At 36.2% G+C, this 15,000-nt stretch overlaps 1 protein-coding gene across 19 annotated transcripts in view; it reads right to left on the bottom strand.

Moving 5' to 3' along the window:
• LOC136836296 (dentin sialophosphoprotein-like) overlaps positions 1 to 14,415 on the bottom strand; it is a 377,513-nt gene extending 363,098 nt beyond the window's left edge. For 5 of the 19 annotated variants that reach the window (XM_067100385.1, XM_067100377.1, XM_067100387.1 and 2 more), the window contains exon 1: positions 13,556 to 14,381. Coding sequence is in view for 1 of the 19 variants with exons in the window: in XM_067100376.1 (XP_066956477.1) it covers positions 11,063 to 11,108 (46 nt within the window). In the remaining 18 variants the exon portion in view is untranslated. Of the gene's footprint in view, positions 1 to 11,062; positions 11,299 to 13,201 lie in introns of all 19 variants that reach the window. The other 14 variants (XM_067100383.1, XM_067100393.1, XM_067100378.1 and 11 more) reach the window with 12 other exon arrangements.
• Between the last annotated feature and the right edge of the window lie 585 nt (positions 14,416 to 15,000).

The raw sequence follows: 15,000 nt of genomic DNA, 5'->3' as shown, positions 1-15,000 counted from the left end.
AATGGAGGAACTCCAGGAACTTCACGAGAAGCAGCAGAAGATTTTGGCTGAAGAGGTGACTGGAGAGAAGGAGAGCGAGGAGTCGACTTTCATAGAAATAAAGGAGATGCTTATGCACTGGGAGAAATTCCAAGAGTTCTTTGAGAAGCATCACAACGACAAGGCTGTAGTTAACCAGGCTATTGATTACATTCATGACAATTTAGTTAATGTGTACAGGAAACAGCTAAAGAAATGGCAACAGCAGACAACACTGTATAGGTTTTTTTCTAAAGAAAGTCAGCCCGGTCACAGTGCAAATAAACCAAGAAAGGGAGAAACTCCTGAAGAGCAGCAACCAGATTGTAATGAAGGAGATTCCCCTTCCAACCAATGATGCTCTCTCTACACCTCCTCTCCACATCCATCTCCACAGATCCAGATCCTCATCAATATCAAGGTATGGGCGCTACCGTAGTGGTTGAAAACTTTTTTAATGTTTTTAAATGACCTAGAGATACAGTAGAGTGAATAATATTTATTCATGCAAGTTAAAGCAATGAAAGAAGTCATAAATAAAGTACACATTGAGTTACTAACAGTACATTTCATTTTGTGTTTAATCCACAGGTTACTGTACAGTACTGCACTTCATTGAATGAATCTCCCAGAGCCGTTCAGTGGGAGCTGTTCATGAGTGTCAAGGTATGGGCCATGCTATATTAGTTGTTAAAAACTTTTTAATGTTTATAAATGACCTAAAGATGCTTGTAAGATTAAGGATTTTGTGTATTATTACAGCTCATAACAGTAAATAACATTTCTACATTCATTTTGTGTTTAATCCACAGATTACTGTACAGTATACACGTCATTGAATGAAGTTCCTGGAGGAGTTCAGTGCTTGTGTGAGGGGCGACTGTACATTACTCATCAACGTCAAGGTATGGATCAAGTCGTAGCCTACTGGTTGTGAAAAAGTTTTTAATGTGTTTATAAATGACTCAGAAATGCTTGTACAGTAAGATTAAGGATTTTTGTGTAGATTAGCCTACAGCTCAAAACATTTCTACATTTGATTTTGTGTTTATTCCACAGGTTTACACTTCGTTGAATGAAAGTCCTGGAGAGGAGCAGCTGTGTAACATAGAGTGTACAGTAGTGTACAGTAAATTTAGGTGCAGCAGTAGAATGTGTACATAGTGTAATTTCAGTTTAGGTGTAAGGTAGTTAGTAGCAGCGTGTACGATACATATGTACAGTAGTACAGTACCGTACGGTATACAGGAGTATTAAGTAATGTCTTTAAATGTTTGTGCTAGTATTAAGGTTTCCTTGTGTACAGTAGACTAGTAATTTCAATTTAGGTGTAAGGTAGTTAGTAGCAGCGTGTACGATACATATGTACAGTAGTACAGTACCGTACGGTATACAGGAGTACTAAGTAATGTCTTTATATGTTTGTGCTAGTATTAAGGTTTCCTTGTGTACAGTAGACTAGTTTTACTAATTACATTAAGTATAGTACAGTAATAAAATGGAAAATGAGTTAATTTCTGGTTTTCTTGTTTATCCCTTTAATATTGCATAGTAACGGGTACACGACAGCGGTAGGCCTCTTAAGATTTACTTCCTATCTCCCTCAAAACTTCATTTATTTACCCCCTTTAATATTGCATAGTATCGGGTACACGGAGGTGGTAGGCCTCTTAAGATTTTGTGTTGTCTATGTAGGGTTACTGTAACTTTCTCTCGTCCTCAAAACTCCATTTTTTTACCCGCTTAATATTGCATAGTACGTAGCAGGTACACGGAGGTGGTAGGCCTCTAAGATTTCGGTTTGAATGGTGTAGAGCAAAACAAAGAGCATCGGAGGTTGTCCACTACTGCCAGGTGTATGATGAAGCAAAACATTGCTGGCTATCTATATTCAGACATTTAGATATTACTGTACATACGTATACAGTATAGATGATGAAAATTTAGTACTGTACATACAGTACAGTATACATAGTACATACACTAATTTGGAAACAAGTGTAATCTCTTAAACTACAGTACAGTCTCATGCTTGATTTTTTTTTTTTTTTTTTTTTTTTTTTAGACAGAGGCACATGTGTGCATTTCTGTAGCGAATGTGATGTTTATGTGTGCTGTTCATTAGTGAACGCCTTAAGGTTCTCGGTAAAGAACAGGTTAGCCTGAGGTTAACTCGGAGATTCTGCTTACAAGGATTAGTCTCATGCTCGATTTTTTTTTTAGACAGAGGCGCACGTGTGCATTTCTATAGTGAATGCAATGTTTACGTGTGTTGTTCGTTAGTGAATGCCTTAAGGTTCTCAGTAAAGAAGAGGTTAGCCTGCGGTTAACTCGGAGATTCTGCTTACAAGGATATTTTATGGAAAAATACATGTTAGGGTATCATAACATTTATTGAAAGTTGTTTTACAGTGATTTTGTACACTACAGCAGACTCTGAATGGAATTTACCATAAATTAATTCAGTACTGAACGTAAACAACGTTTATGTAATTAGTACTGCGATACGCCACCAGGATGGAGCTTTGGTTTGTTTACATCCGCTCATGCCACAAGCTGCTGAGTGCCGACGTAACTTAGGACATTTTTCTTAATTTTATGATAACAGACTCTACAGTAATTCGGTTTATTTTTAGTACTGTATTAATAATTTAATGTAATAATCAGGCTTGTTTTTCAATGTTATTATCATTAACAATAGTTTTTGTGTGTACCTGTTACAGTACATTCTGGAGTGATTATAGGCTACCTAGCCTAGCCTATGGCGCGCGGTCTACCATCGGTCATACGGCCGCATTGGTCGTAGGCCAATTTTTTTTTATACAGTATGCATTTAAAACTGTAAAAAGACTTCTAATATGGTAAGTTATTTAACTCTGAACTTATTTAATTGTAATGTGTGTAGTGTTTTGTATAAAAAGGCAAGGTTGGGGTAGTGACTGGTGGTCAGGAACAGATTAATCCATTTTCAATTATTTCTTATGGGAGAAATGGATTCGGAATTCGACAAAATCGAATCTCGATGCTCTTTCTGGAACGGATTAGCATCAAGGACTGGGGTTCTACTGTGTGTGTGTGTGTGTGTGTGTGTGTGTGTGTGTGTGTGTGTGTATATATATATATATATATATATATATATATATATATATATATATATATATATATATATATAAAAATCATCAACACACAATCACGTGTGGAACAGAAATAAATTTCTGACTCACGTCGGGATCGAACCCAGGTCTCTCAGGTGGAAAGCAAGGGCGTTATCCACTGGGCCATACAAGTCTAAAAGAAGTTGGAACCTGAGAGCAACTGCACCCAAGGAATTACCTGGGCAAGCTAAGCGCTTGCATACCAGCGAGTTTTCCCCAACTTCCCCACTCAGCACTGACCCAATAGACAACATTTCATTCGAATTATCCCTTCTGAGTGAATAAGATAGAAATCATCAACACACAATCATGTGTGGAACAGAAATAAATTTCTGACTCATGTCGGGATCGAACCCAGGTCTCTCAGGTGGAAAGCAAGGGCGTTATCCACTGGGCCATACAAGTCTAAAAGAAGTTGGATCTGACTCACGTCGGGATCGAACCCAGGTCTCTCAGGTGGAAAGCAAGGGCGTTATCCACTGGGCCATACAAGTCTAAAAGAAGTTGGGTGCAGTTATTTATTTCTGTTCCACACATGATTGTGTGTTGATGATTTCTATCTTATTCACTCAGAAGGGATAATTCGAATGAAATGTTGTCTATTGGGTCATTGCTGAGTCGGGAAGTTGGGGAAAACTCACTGGTATGCAAGCAGTTAGCTTGCCCAGGTAATTCCTTTGTGCAGTTGCTCTCAGGTTCCAACTTCTTTTAGACTTGTATGGCCCAGTGGATAACGCCCTTGCTTTCCACCTGAGAGACCTGGGTTCATCCTGACGTGAGTCAGAAATTTATATATATGTGTATATATATATATATATATATATATATATATATATATATATATATATATATATATATATATATATATATATATATATATATATATATATATATATATATATAAAATTTATAATGTCTGATGGAGTGATGCCCTTTTCCCCTAGTCTATTTACTTATTAACAGTTGTTACCCCAGCCATAACTTGATAAACTTAGGTTGATTTTTCTAGTATTAGGCAAGTTTTAAAGGATCACTGTTACCTTTAGTGTTCAATCGTAATAATATTGTTATGAGGTTTCAGGTATCTGGCTGAAGTGAGGTATATTTTTGGTTTTAATATTTGTGGAATAACCAGGTACTTGATCACTTCGTGACAAAATATTTGGTGCCCAGACCCCGGAGAGTAAAACAGAATATCACTCTGATTTATGGTTTATACTGCTGGTGTTAGGGATATTTTTTGGTATGAGAGTGACCATTTAGTTGTTTTAGTTTGTTGTAAACTATTTAGTTGAGTAAACTAGAGAAAATGGCTCCGTTTTAAGTTCAGGAATTTTTAAGCACTCCATCCATCAGAAAGTTATCTGAATCTCACCTGACTAAGGCACAGTGGACTCTCTTATCAGTGATATGTGGGGGTAATGTTACTAGTGATATGATTGAGGCATAAATCAAATGTGTTGCAATCCAAGTATTGATAAACTCTGGTAAAGTAGACAGAGAGTTAAATGAGGCATATGAATTGTTGAATGCAGCTGAGGTAGAATTTGCATATAAGCAAGGGCAAGAGAATGAGAACGGTGATGCAGAGACAGAACTTAGATGTTTAGGGGATCCAGTTATTGTTGAACTGACTCTGCATAGTCAAAGTGTTCCTGAAGATAGTAGTGGAACTAAAGTAGCAGAGTTGGCAGATATTGAGAGTTCAACCCTTAAAGTTGGTCAAGTGACTAGAGAGAAGTTAATAGAACTGCAGAAAAAGGATACAACATTGGCAGATTTGTTCTTCAGAGTTGTTGATCAAGAAGAGATGCAACAAGCTCCTACCTGTTATTACCTAAAGGAAGGATTGCTAATGAGGAAGCATCGACCTGCAGATATTCCAGGAAATGCTGAATGGGGGGTGAACATCATAATTTTGATTCCATATCCATTGAGGAAGCAAGCTGTAGCAGTAGCACACAAGTCTGGACATATGGGAATCAGGAGGCTGTTGAAAAGATTATGAAGTATTTCTTCCGGCCTAGACTTCACCAGAATGTTAGCAGATTCTGCAGAGAGTGTCATACATGCCAAACAGCTGGAAAACCGAATGAAACTATTCCCAAAGCACCCCTACAACCCATAGAAGTTAGAGGAGAACCCTTTAGCAAGGTGATAATAGATGTGGTTGGATTGCTTCCAAAAACGAAGAAAGGACATGAATATTTGTTGCCATTAATGTGTCCAGTAACAAGGTATCCTGAGGCGATTCCTGTAAGAAGTATAAGTGCAAAGGTAATTGCTGAGAAGTTGGTGGAATTTTTGTCTAAGTTTGGTATTCCAGAAATTGTACAAAGTGATAGAAGAACTAACCTTACTTTAAAATTATTCCAGGGTATGATGAACTTGTTAGGAGTGAAACAACAGTTATCTACCGCTTACCAGCCAGAGACTCAAGGAGCCTTGGAAAGGTTCCACCAGACTTTGAAAAGTATGTTAACAAAGTACTGTAATGAGTCAGGAAGAGAATGGGATGTTGGTTTACCTTTAACGTTATTTGAAGTTAGAAATGCTTATCAAGAAAGTATGGTATGTTCACCAAACGAAATGATTCTTGGTCGAGACATGAGAGGTCCGTTGAAAATTCTTGCAGAGAACTGGGAAAAAAAATCAAGAGGAAGTCGAAGTCCAAAGAGAATATGTGAAGAATTTGACGAAAAGGTTAAGAGAAATTAGAAAATTCTCTTTAGAAAATTTGAGGATAAGCCAAATGAAAAGGAAGTATGATGCTAAGATTAAGCTAAGAAATTTAGTGTTGGACAGCTAGTTCTAGTGTTCTTAACAGTGCAAAGGTTTCCCCTTACAAATAAATTTCAAGGTCCTTGCAGGATAATAAAGAAGTTAAGTGATTGAACTTATGTGATTGAAACACCAGGAAGGAAGAAGGAAACGACAGAGAAAGATACATGTACACCTTTTGAAACCCTACTTCTCAGAGACTAGAACAGAGGTTATGTCTATAACCCAAACAACTTCAACTACAGAGGACGATGATGGCTACGAATTGGGAGCTGAAAACAAGATGATAATTCCTCAACATTAGAAGATTTGGAGAACAAACTAAAACATCTGGGTGTTGAACAAAGCAAAGAATTAAGTGAGATGATTCAAAATTTCCCTGAGATTTTTACAGACGTACCCAAGTGTACCAACTTGACAAAGCATGAGATAAAGATCAGAGATAATGGCTAACCATTTAAGCAAAGAGCTTACTGTGTATCCCTTTTCATCGAGATGTTTTGAACAAGGAAGTTGAATATTTATTGAGGCATGGATTGGCAGAACCCAGTTCAAGTCATTACAGTTCTCCTTGTGTGCTAGTGAAGAAACCAGATGGCTCATTTAGGATGTGTATTGATTATAGGAAACTGAATTCCATCAGTGTAGCTGAAAATTATCCTTTACCTCTTATTGATCAACTACTTGATAATACTGGGCAAGCCAAGTTTGTTTCCAAAATAGGCTTGTTAAAAGGATATTATCGAATTCCTTTACATGATGATGCCAAGTTGGTGAATCGAAGGAGTAGGTGCATACCTAGATGATATTGTGATTTATTCTAACACCTGGGAAGAACATCTAAAGATTTTAAGGAAGGTGTTCAAGAAACTACGAGAAGCAGGACTAACAGTCAACTTACAGAAAACTGAATTTGGGAAAGCAACAGTTCAGTATTTATCATCTGAAGTTGGAAAAGGCCTTCTCACTCCTCTTGACGCTAATGTAGAGGGTATTCATAAGGCTACTCCTCCTACTACTAGAAAACAGCTACAAAGATTTTTTAACATGGCTGGATTTTATCGCCGGTTTTGTCCAAATTTCTCAGCCATGGTGGTTCCTTTAACCGACTTACCCAGTCCACAAGTTTGTTTGGACCTCAAAATGCCAAGAGTCTTTTGAAAAGGTTAAAGCTATTTTAACTTCAAACCCAGCGCTGCAGGTCCCAAACTTCAATAAAAAGTTTGTGATACAAGTTGATGCATCTGATAGCAGAATTGGAGCTGTTCTTCTTCAAGATGACTATCATATTATGCACCATGTGTGCTTCATGTCGTCAAAGCTAAAGAAACTTCAGAAGAATTATTCTACTATAGAAAAGGAGACATTAGCACTAATTACAGCCTTGAAAAAGTTTGAAGTGTATGTGAACCAACCTAATAATTAAGAAATTTTAGTGTTATCTGACCACAACCCTACTTTGTTCATCAATAAGGTGAAGAATAACAATCAATGATTAACTAGATGGTCTTTGTGTTTACAAGCGTGTAACGTAAAAGTGAAACATATATCTGGGAAAGATAACATCATTGCAGATTATTTATCCCGTTCCAAATCGTGGGATTCAAACCAGGGATAATTAATCTTCTGGGGGAGGTATATTACAATATGTTAATATTCTGTGAAAGTAATGTGTGTTCTGTACTTTGATATGATTTTTTCTTTCAGATGTCTCGTGTTGTGAAGTGTAATGAGGTGACTTTGTAATGTATGTATTGTTGTGCAATGCTTATAAATGTTATATATTCTTTTATGTTTGTAATATGCCATGTTTCGTGGGAGTTAGAAGTTTCAGATCCTGTAAAAAGTTATTTTTGGGACCAGATCAGATAAGTACATCGTGTTTACACAGCTGTGCTTAGCCGTCCAGGAAAATGGGTAAGCGAGTGCAGGCACCCATGTTACCTTTGATCAGGGATGACAGGTCTCACTCGAGACTCAAGTGTACAAGCAGAAAGTTAGCTGCCAATCATTTAGATAAGGAGCAAAACATATTTCCTTCCCAAGCCACAGAATAAGTCCAGGAGTACCCTGTTTATTCTACAGAAGGAATTCTGTATTCTGTTGATTCTATTGTAGAAGAAGGAATTCAGTTTATTCTAAGATTTTTCCAGTGTAGCCTCCTCCTTTAAATGACTACCTGGCAACCCAAGTTTGTAGTTATAACATACGATGGTGGACCAAATTAGTTAGTCAGGAAAGCAAACTGGTAGCAGTAAGATCTCTCTCTCTCTCTCAATCCATCCTTAAACAGAAGGTTGTAGATTTTGGTCACTCTCCCACAATACATAAAAATTTTGAGAATGGCTTAAATTACATTATTTGTGTTATACAGACATCGTGTAAAAAGTGTAATTTGTTGATGAGAAAGGTGTGTGTAATAGTGTACAAAAAGGAGTAAGGTATGGTGCTATTTACTTGTTTTGTACAATGTTAAAACTAGAGTGGTTTTGGTAAAAAGTTAAATTGTGATTTTGGTAAGAGGTGAGTATGATCTTTTAAAAAGTAGATGTAATCTTTTGAGAGAGAGATATAATCTTCAATAGGTTTTGTCTTAGTGAAACTGCTGTTGGTGTATTTTCTGGTGCATGTTAGATTTTAATGTCTTTGTTTTCATATTATTCATATATGCTCATATGTTTATAATTTCAGTGTTACCCAAAACCATGTGTTGACCTTTAACATTGAATACGTGTGCTGATTCCCATTTCTTGAGATTTCTTTTTCAAATTTGGAATAAATCTTAAGTTTGAATTTTGCTCAGTTAATTTCTTGATAAATTAAAGTTTTGTGAATTAAACTTAAGAACTTTTTGAGCCTCTGAACTCTAATTATAACTTTTGAACTTAGAAATAAATTTGTTTGTTTAAAGTTTTAAAAGCCAGTGTTTCATTTTGACCAGCAGTAATTAAAGATATTTGGGTGTGTAAGTACAAGGTACAAGGTAAGTGATATATTTGTGATGTTTTCTTTTGATTTTATCAAAGTGAATTAGAAACTGGGAAATATTTATAACGTTTGATGGAGTGATGCCCTTTTTCCCCTAATTTATTTGTTTATTAACAGTTGTTACCTAACCAGTAACTTGATAAACTTAGGTTGATTTTTCAAGTGTTAAGCAAGTTTAAGGGATCACTGTTACCTTTAGAGTGTTCAGTCGTAATATTACTGTTATAAGGTTTCAGGTATCTGGCTGAAGTGGGTAAATTTTTGGTTTTAATATTTGTGTAATAACCAGGTACTTGATCACTTTGTGACTATATATATATATATATATATATATATATATATATATATATATATATATATATATATATATACACATATATAAATATATAGATATTTAGGTATTTGATCACTTTGTGACTATATATATATATATATATATATATATATATATATATATATATATATATATATATATATATATATATATGTATATACATATGACAACTGATAAACTCTCTCTCTCTCTCTCTCTCTCTCTCTCTCTCTCTCTCTCTCTCTCTCTCTCTCTCTCTCTCTCTCTCTCTCTCTCCTGTTAAGATAGTTGCTTCAGTTATATTGCCCAACATTTTTGACATTTCATATATCACCCCTGCTCACCACCATCCTTATTGGGGGTGAATTTGGCCTTGAAGGGCATCAGGAGTGTCACTATCCATCTGAGTAACCTCAAAAACTATGGATTAGAACACCAATATCTGTCGTTTTCAGTTATTTTTACTTGTCAACCCTTCCCACTTTCCCCTTCCTACCAAGACTGAACTTGGACTCAAAGGGGATCGGGAGTGTCACTATTCATCTCAGCGTTCTTAAAAACTATGGATTAGACACTAATATCTACCGTTGTTGGTTATTTTTACGTCATTCCCTTGCCCACCCTTCGTCATCGGCCCCCCCCCCTTTTCCTATCGGGGCTCAACTTGGACTTAAAAAGGTATCAGGAGTGTCATTATTCATCTTAGTGACCTCAAAAACTATAATTAGACACTATCGGTCATTTTCGTTTATTTTTACATTTCACTTCCTCACCCACACCCTTTTGGTGGCAGTGATGTCTTACCCCCACAAGATTCGGGATATAGTAAGTAGCCTAATATGTGTACTAAGTTTGTTTATATTTGCTCAGTGAGTTTCAGAGTTATGGTGGAACATACACACATACACATACATACATATACACACATATTATATATATATATATATATATATATATATATGTGCATGTGTGTGTGTGTATTTGACAAGTTATGGATATGGACAATGGCAAGTACAACACAGCTAAGTAAATTGATTAGCATTGTTACACAAAAACCTGTTAGGATATCACTTCAAGATATATATATATATATATATATATATATATATATATATATATATATATATATATATATATATATATATATATATATATCAGCTTGACAATGGCATCAAAGCCAACCATCGCCCACCACGATACAGAATAACAACTATAAAGGCATACTGAAAGCAGGGCAAGGCATGAACCCTTGTATCGGCTGTCGAACAAATCAATGAAACTTCCATCCTCGGTTAAGTACAATTTACAACTTTTAGAGGACCCAAATGCTGACATTTCATATTCCAACTTCCTGGCCTTTAAATAAAACAAACTTCAAAATCTTACCTTACACCTAATGGAACAGAAATACAGTAAATTGTGTCATAATATGTCGAAATTTAACGTTAGGTGGAAAATTTAAAAAGTTTGAAAATTTCAAGATTCATACTATGAATGACAGCACTTACTTTTGTCTTCTTCGAGACTTGTAGCATAGCATATTAGAACCTGACGGCTATCTGGTATTCCGGAAACCACCCCAAGTAGAGAGAGAGAGAGAGAGAGAGAGAGAGAGAGAGAGAGAGAGAGAGAGAGAGAGAGAGAGAGAGAGAGAGAGAGAGAGAGACTTACGGCTTTGAAAAGAAAGGTACAGTAAGATATCCTTCATTGACATAATATTATAGCTAAACAATATTGAAAATAGTGCATATAACGTAGTACTGGTGAGACAAACTCAGAAAAATTTCTAAAATATTGAGAAATTTACCGTGTTTTGTTGTTTCTACGTTAATCGCCCGACTGGTGCTAAACATGGCGGAAGCTCCGCGGACAACGTTAGTACCCTCCTTTAGGGATCAAGGTAACAATACAGAAACAAACACAGCGAACTCATCATCTGGGTACATTTCTTGAATCTCACCTCTACCCCATTATGTACACCATGAGTATTATAGTAAAAACACTGGTGCTTCAAATTACACTTCCGCCAATTCGTATCCGTAACTATAGGTAAACCAAAATGTCGTGGCGGGTGACAAGAGGTCTGGTCAGAATGCTTCGTATTTGAATCTAAAAGTTTAGGACTTTTTCCTTGTAGACACAGGTAAAAATCTCATCAGCTTTAGTAAAACCGGATAAGTTCTCTACTGGATGGCGCGAGACCAATCCCTCTCCCACCCACACTTTCACTTTTTTTTTCTTTTTCCTCTTATTACAAATGGTTTACATCCTTAAATGTAAGTGCGACATTGCATTGAAGCAACCACGTATTTTAAAACAATGTTAAAATTCATAATGTCTTAAAGAATTGTTGTCTTTTTATTGTATTCATTCTTACATTTAACGCAATTATTTCATATCTTTGTAATATACATTTTTCATCTGTATATTTGTCTGCCTTATTGAAAAAGGTAATGATAAAAGAAAAGCAGTTTAAGCATATAATGAATATTAAAATTATATATTTTACAATCAATAAAATCCATAGACATTCAATCATCGTCGTCGTCGTCATCGGATGCGCGTAATTCAATTACAAAAGACTCCATTAAGTGCTCCACATAATCATCTCCTTCAGAATCTTCCATCTGAGTTTTTTCACATGCTTTATAGCATTAGCCCAGTTTTCCTTAGTGACCTTTTGAATGGCTTCTGCAATAACGGTCTTAAATCCGCCATTTTAAAATTATTTCTCTGAGAGACATAATTTTTGACCTGCCCCCAAATCAGTTCTATGTGGTTATATTGGCAGTGGTACGGAGGAAGCCTGAGACCCTGTGGCCATGTTCACGAGCCAGCTTATCAATGACATAATCCCTTGTTTGTGACTTTACCTGTGATCTGTCATTTACTCTAGTTTTCTAAAGAAACAAAGAGTAAATTTTGAATGATTTTCTATTCTGTGATTTTTGGATAATCACAGATCTTTAAATAATGCCATAATTTCGAACCATTTGATTATTGTCCATATTGCATTTTAGCTGTTCTTTATATACGTTTGTGTGTATACTATACCCTATCGGTTCCTTCATGCCGATTTAAATCGTTGTCCCCACGATGCCAAAATGCCCTACCATTAAAAGTCCTACCATTATCTGTGTTCGTGGGTCCGTTATTGTTCTGAGAGCCATACTTCTGGGCAATCCCTATTGACTCGACTTTCCTCTGAAAAGCTCTCTATTCTTCCAAATTTCCATAGGCCTACTGAACGTCCACACTTAATTTATACTTAGTTTTGTGTTAATTTAACTATATATATTTGCAAATTCCAAGCTCACAGAAGCTCTCCCATTTGTTTATATATATATATATATATATATATATATATATATATATATATATATATATATATATATATATGTATATATAAATATATATATATATAAATATATATATATATATATATATATATATATATATAATATATATATATATATATATATATATATATATATATATATATATAGATAGATATATGTGTGTGTGTGTGTGTGTGTGTGTGTGTGTGTGTGTGTGAATGTCTTTTACTGTATGCATATGAGAGAGAGCGAGCAGCATAAATATACATAAATTATACAAAAATAATCGACAAAAATGAATCAGAAACCAATTGTATTTACGTTGCATAACTTATGCTACCTTCATATTTACAACATGATAGGGAATATTTGATTTGGCATCGGTCTATATGCGCACACAAACACACACGCAAAGGATACTCAAGGTCACATTTAGAAGAAATGAAAGCAAAATCCGGGATAAATACAGCGAACACTCCTCTGTGTATTAATCCGCCTACCGCTGAAAACAAGGAGGTCAGTTTCTTAAAATGACCAAAGGGATCTTAACTGCGAACGATATAGTCCGGGAAAACCGTCCTCTCACCCGCCACGACATTTTGGTTTACCTATAGTCCAGCATCATATTCAACCTAAAACGTATTTTTGGCAAGTTTCAAGTTATCTGTCACTTAACAACTATATTGTCCCATTCGAAAACAGCGCGGTTTTCGAGGAAGATTAGTTGTTGAAATAATGAATGGCAAACACATTTCACGGTTTCCTGTGAGTGCAAGCAACGATACAACAAAATTGTTTTCAGTGGTGATGAACGTCTGATAACGAACTCTCCTAACCTTACACGCATTATCTCTTGAGTCTCACTAGTCACTGCTTTGGCCCCCTTTGTTCATTTTGTCATCACGAATTATTGTATGTATATAAAAAGAAGGAAATAAGTAAATAAATATTGACATACTCACGTTCTCGATGTTTTAGCTGACGTTATACTACACCAGACTCCGCAACACCGACTTCTTAATTTTCACTGTGGAACAAAGCACAACCTACTATACGGTTACCAAGCAGTGGCCAAACACAGAAGGAAATGCACAGTCGGACCAGAACCACACTAAGTTAGCAGGCAGCTCAGCCAGACACTCCCGAAACGTTCTTGTTCACGGTTTGGCAACAGTTTCTATGCCATTCTCGAGTTTTTATAGACGGAAAGGTTTAAACTTCCATATCGTCACAAGTTCATCATTAGCAATGTTTTCAAAGCCATGATAAAACAAGGCTACTCAACTTTTAAAATGTGTCACAGAAAAAAGAAAAAAATATACTTGAAAAATTCTATGTGGCAACTATTACCTTCGATCAACTCGTTCTCCGTTCTGCGTCTCAACAAAGGAATTCCTTCATGTGCTTTACGTGTCTGGTCGACGTGGCGATGGACTGGACATATTCACGTTTATGGTTGAAACACTGATAATGTTAACGATAAGGTGATGCAATCTGTTGTTCTGTTTTGAACAGCAAGTTTTTATCAACTAAGCACTAATTGGCTATCTCGCCTATCTGATATCAAGTCACACACTTCAGGCGAATGCGTTTATTATTTGACGTTTTATCTAGTATTATTTGAGGAGGTCAAGAAAAAATATTAACCAGTTTACAGCTCGCCCTTGTTTTCGTTTTCAATAACAATAAATGATATTCAGATCCTTGTCGTGGCAATAACTAAGACGTCACCAAAGAGCGTCAGGGAATTTCCAAGTTCGTGGCCTTCAAACATCACATGACGAAAGCGGGGCGATGAGGAGGGTTTGGTTGGAGGGTTACTGTGTGGGCGGCGATTCAGGGTGGGTCTCCGGGGGGAGTACGAGACGGGTGGAAGGGATATGAAAATGATAAACGTACTGCTGAAATTTCAACTCTTACACGAATAGTGTTTAGAGTCTACTTTTATTTGCTTCTCAATGGCTATTGGCCGGTGTTAAAAGTGAACTAAGCATGCTCTCTCTCTCTCTCTCTCTCTCTCTCTCTCTCTCTCTCTCTCTCTCTCTCTCTCTCTCTCTCTCTCTCTCTCGTCGTCTGTATGCCCTAGCAAGCGATCGGTGGCAGTGACGATAACTGTGACAAGTTTATCTGCGTTTGTTTAGTGCTACCCATGTTAGCCAAACGAACACCATGTTCGGTGTATATCATACATACTGTAACATACAGCACCTTGTTTGGTCATTCAAACATAATTTTTTTTCACGTGAAAGAAGAAGGGACGTCATATTTTCTGCTTTTGTCTTTAGGTTTACGCAGAAAAGCGAAAATGACGATCAACAGTGGCAAAACACACTTATGTGCTTTCTTATTTCATTTGTTTATTTTTATGTATTTCATGCATAAGCGCTAGTCTTTTTCTTGTACTGTT

The sequence above is a fragment of the Macrobrachium rosenbergii genome, chromosome 56 (assembly GCF_040412425.1).
Source record: "Macrobrachium rosenbergii isolate ZJJX-2024 chromosome 56, ASM4041242v1, whole genome shotgun sequence".
Taxonomy (NCBI): Eukaryota; Metazoa; Arthropoda; class Malacostraca; order Decapoda; family Palaemonidae; genus Macrobrachium; species Macrobrachium rosenbergii.
Note: the sequence above shows the minus strand (reverse complement) of the source record. Positions and strands in the feature narration are given on the sequence as shown.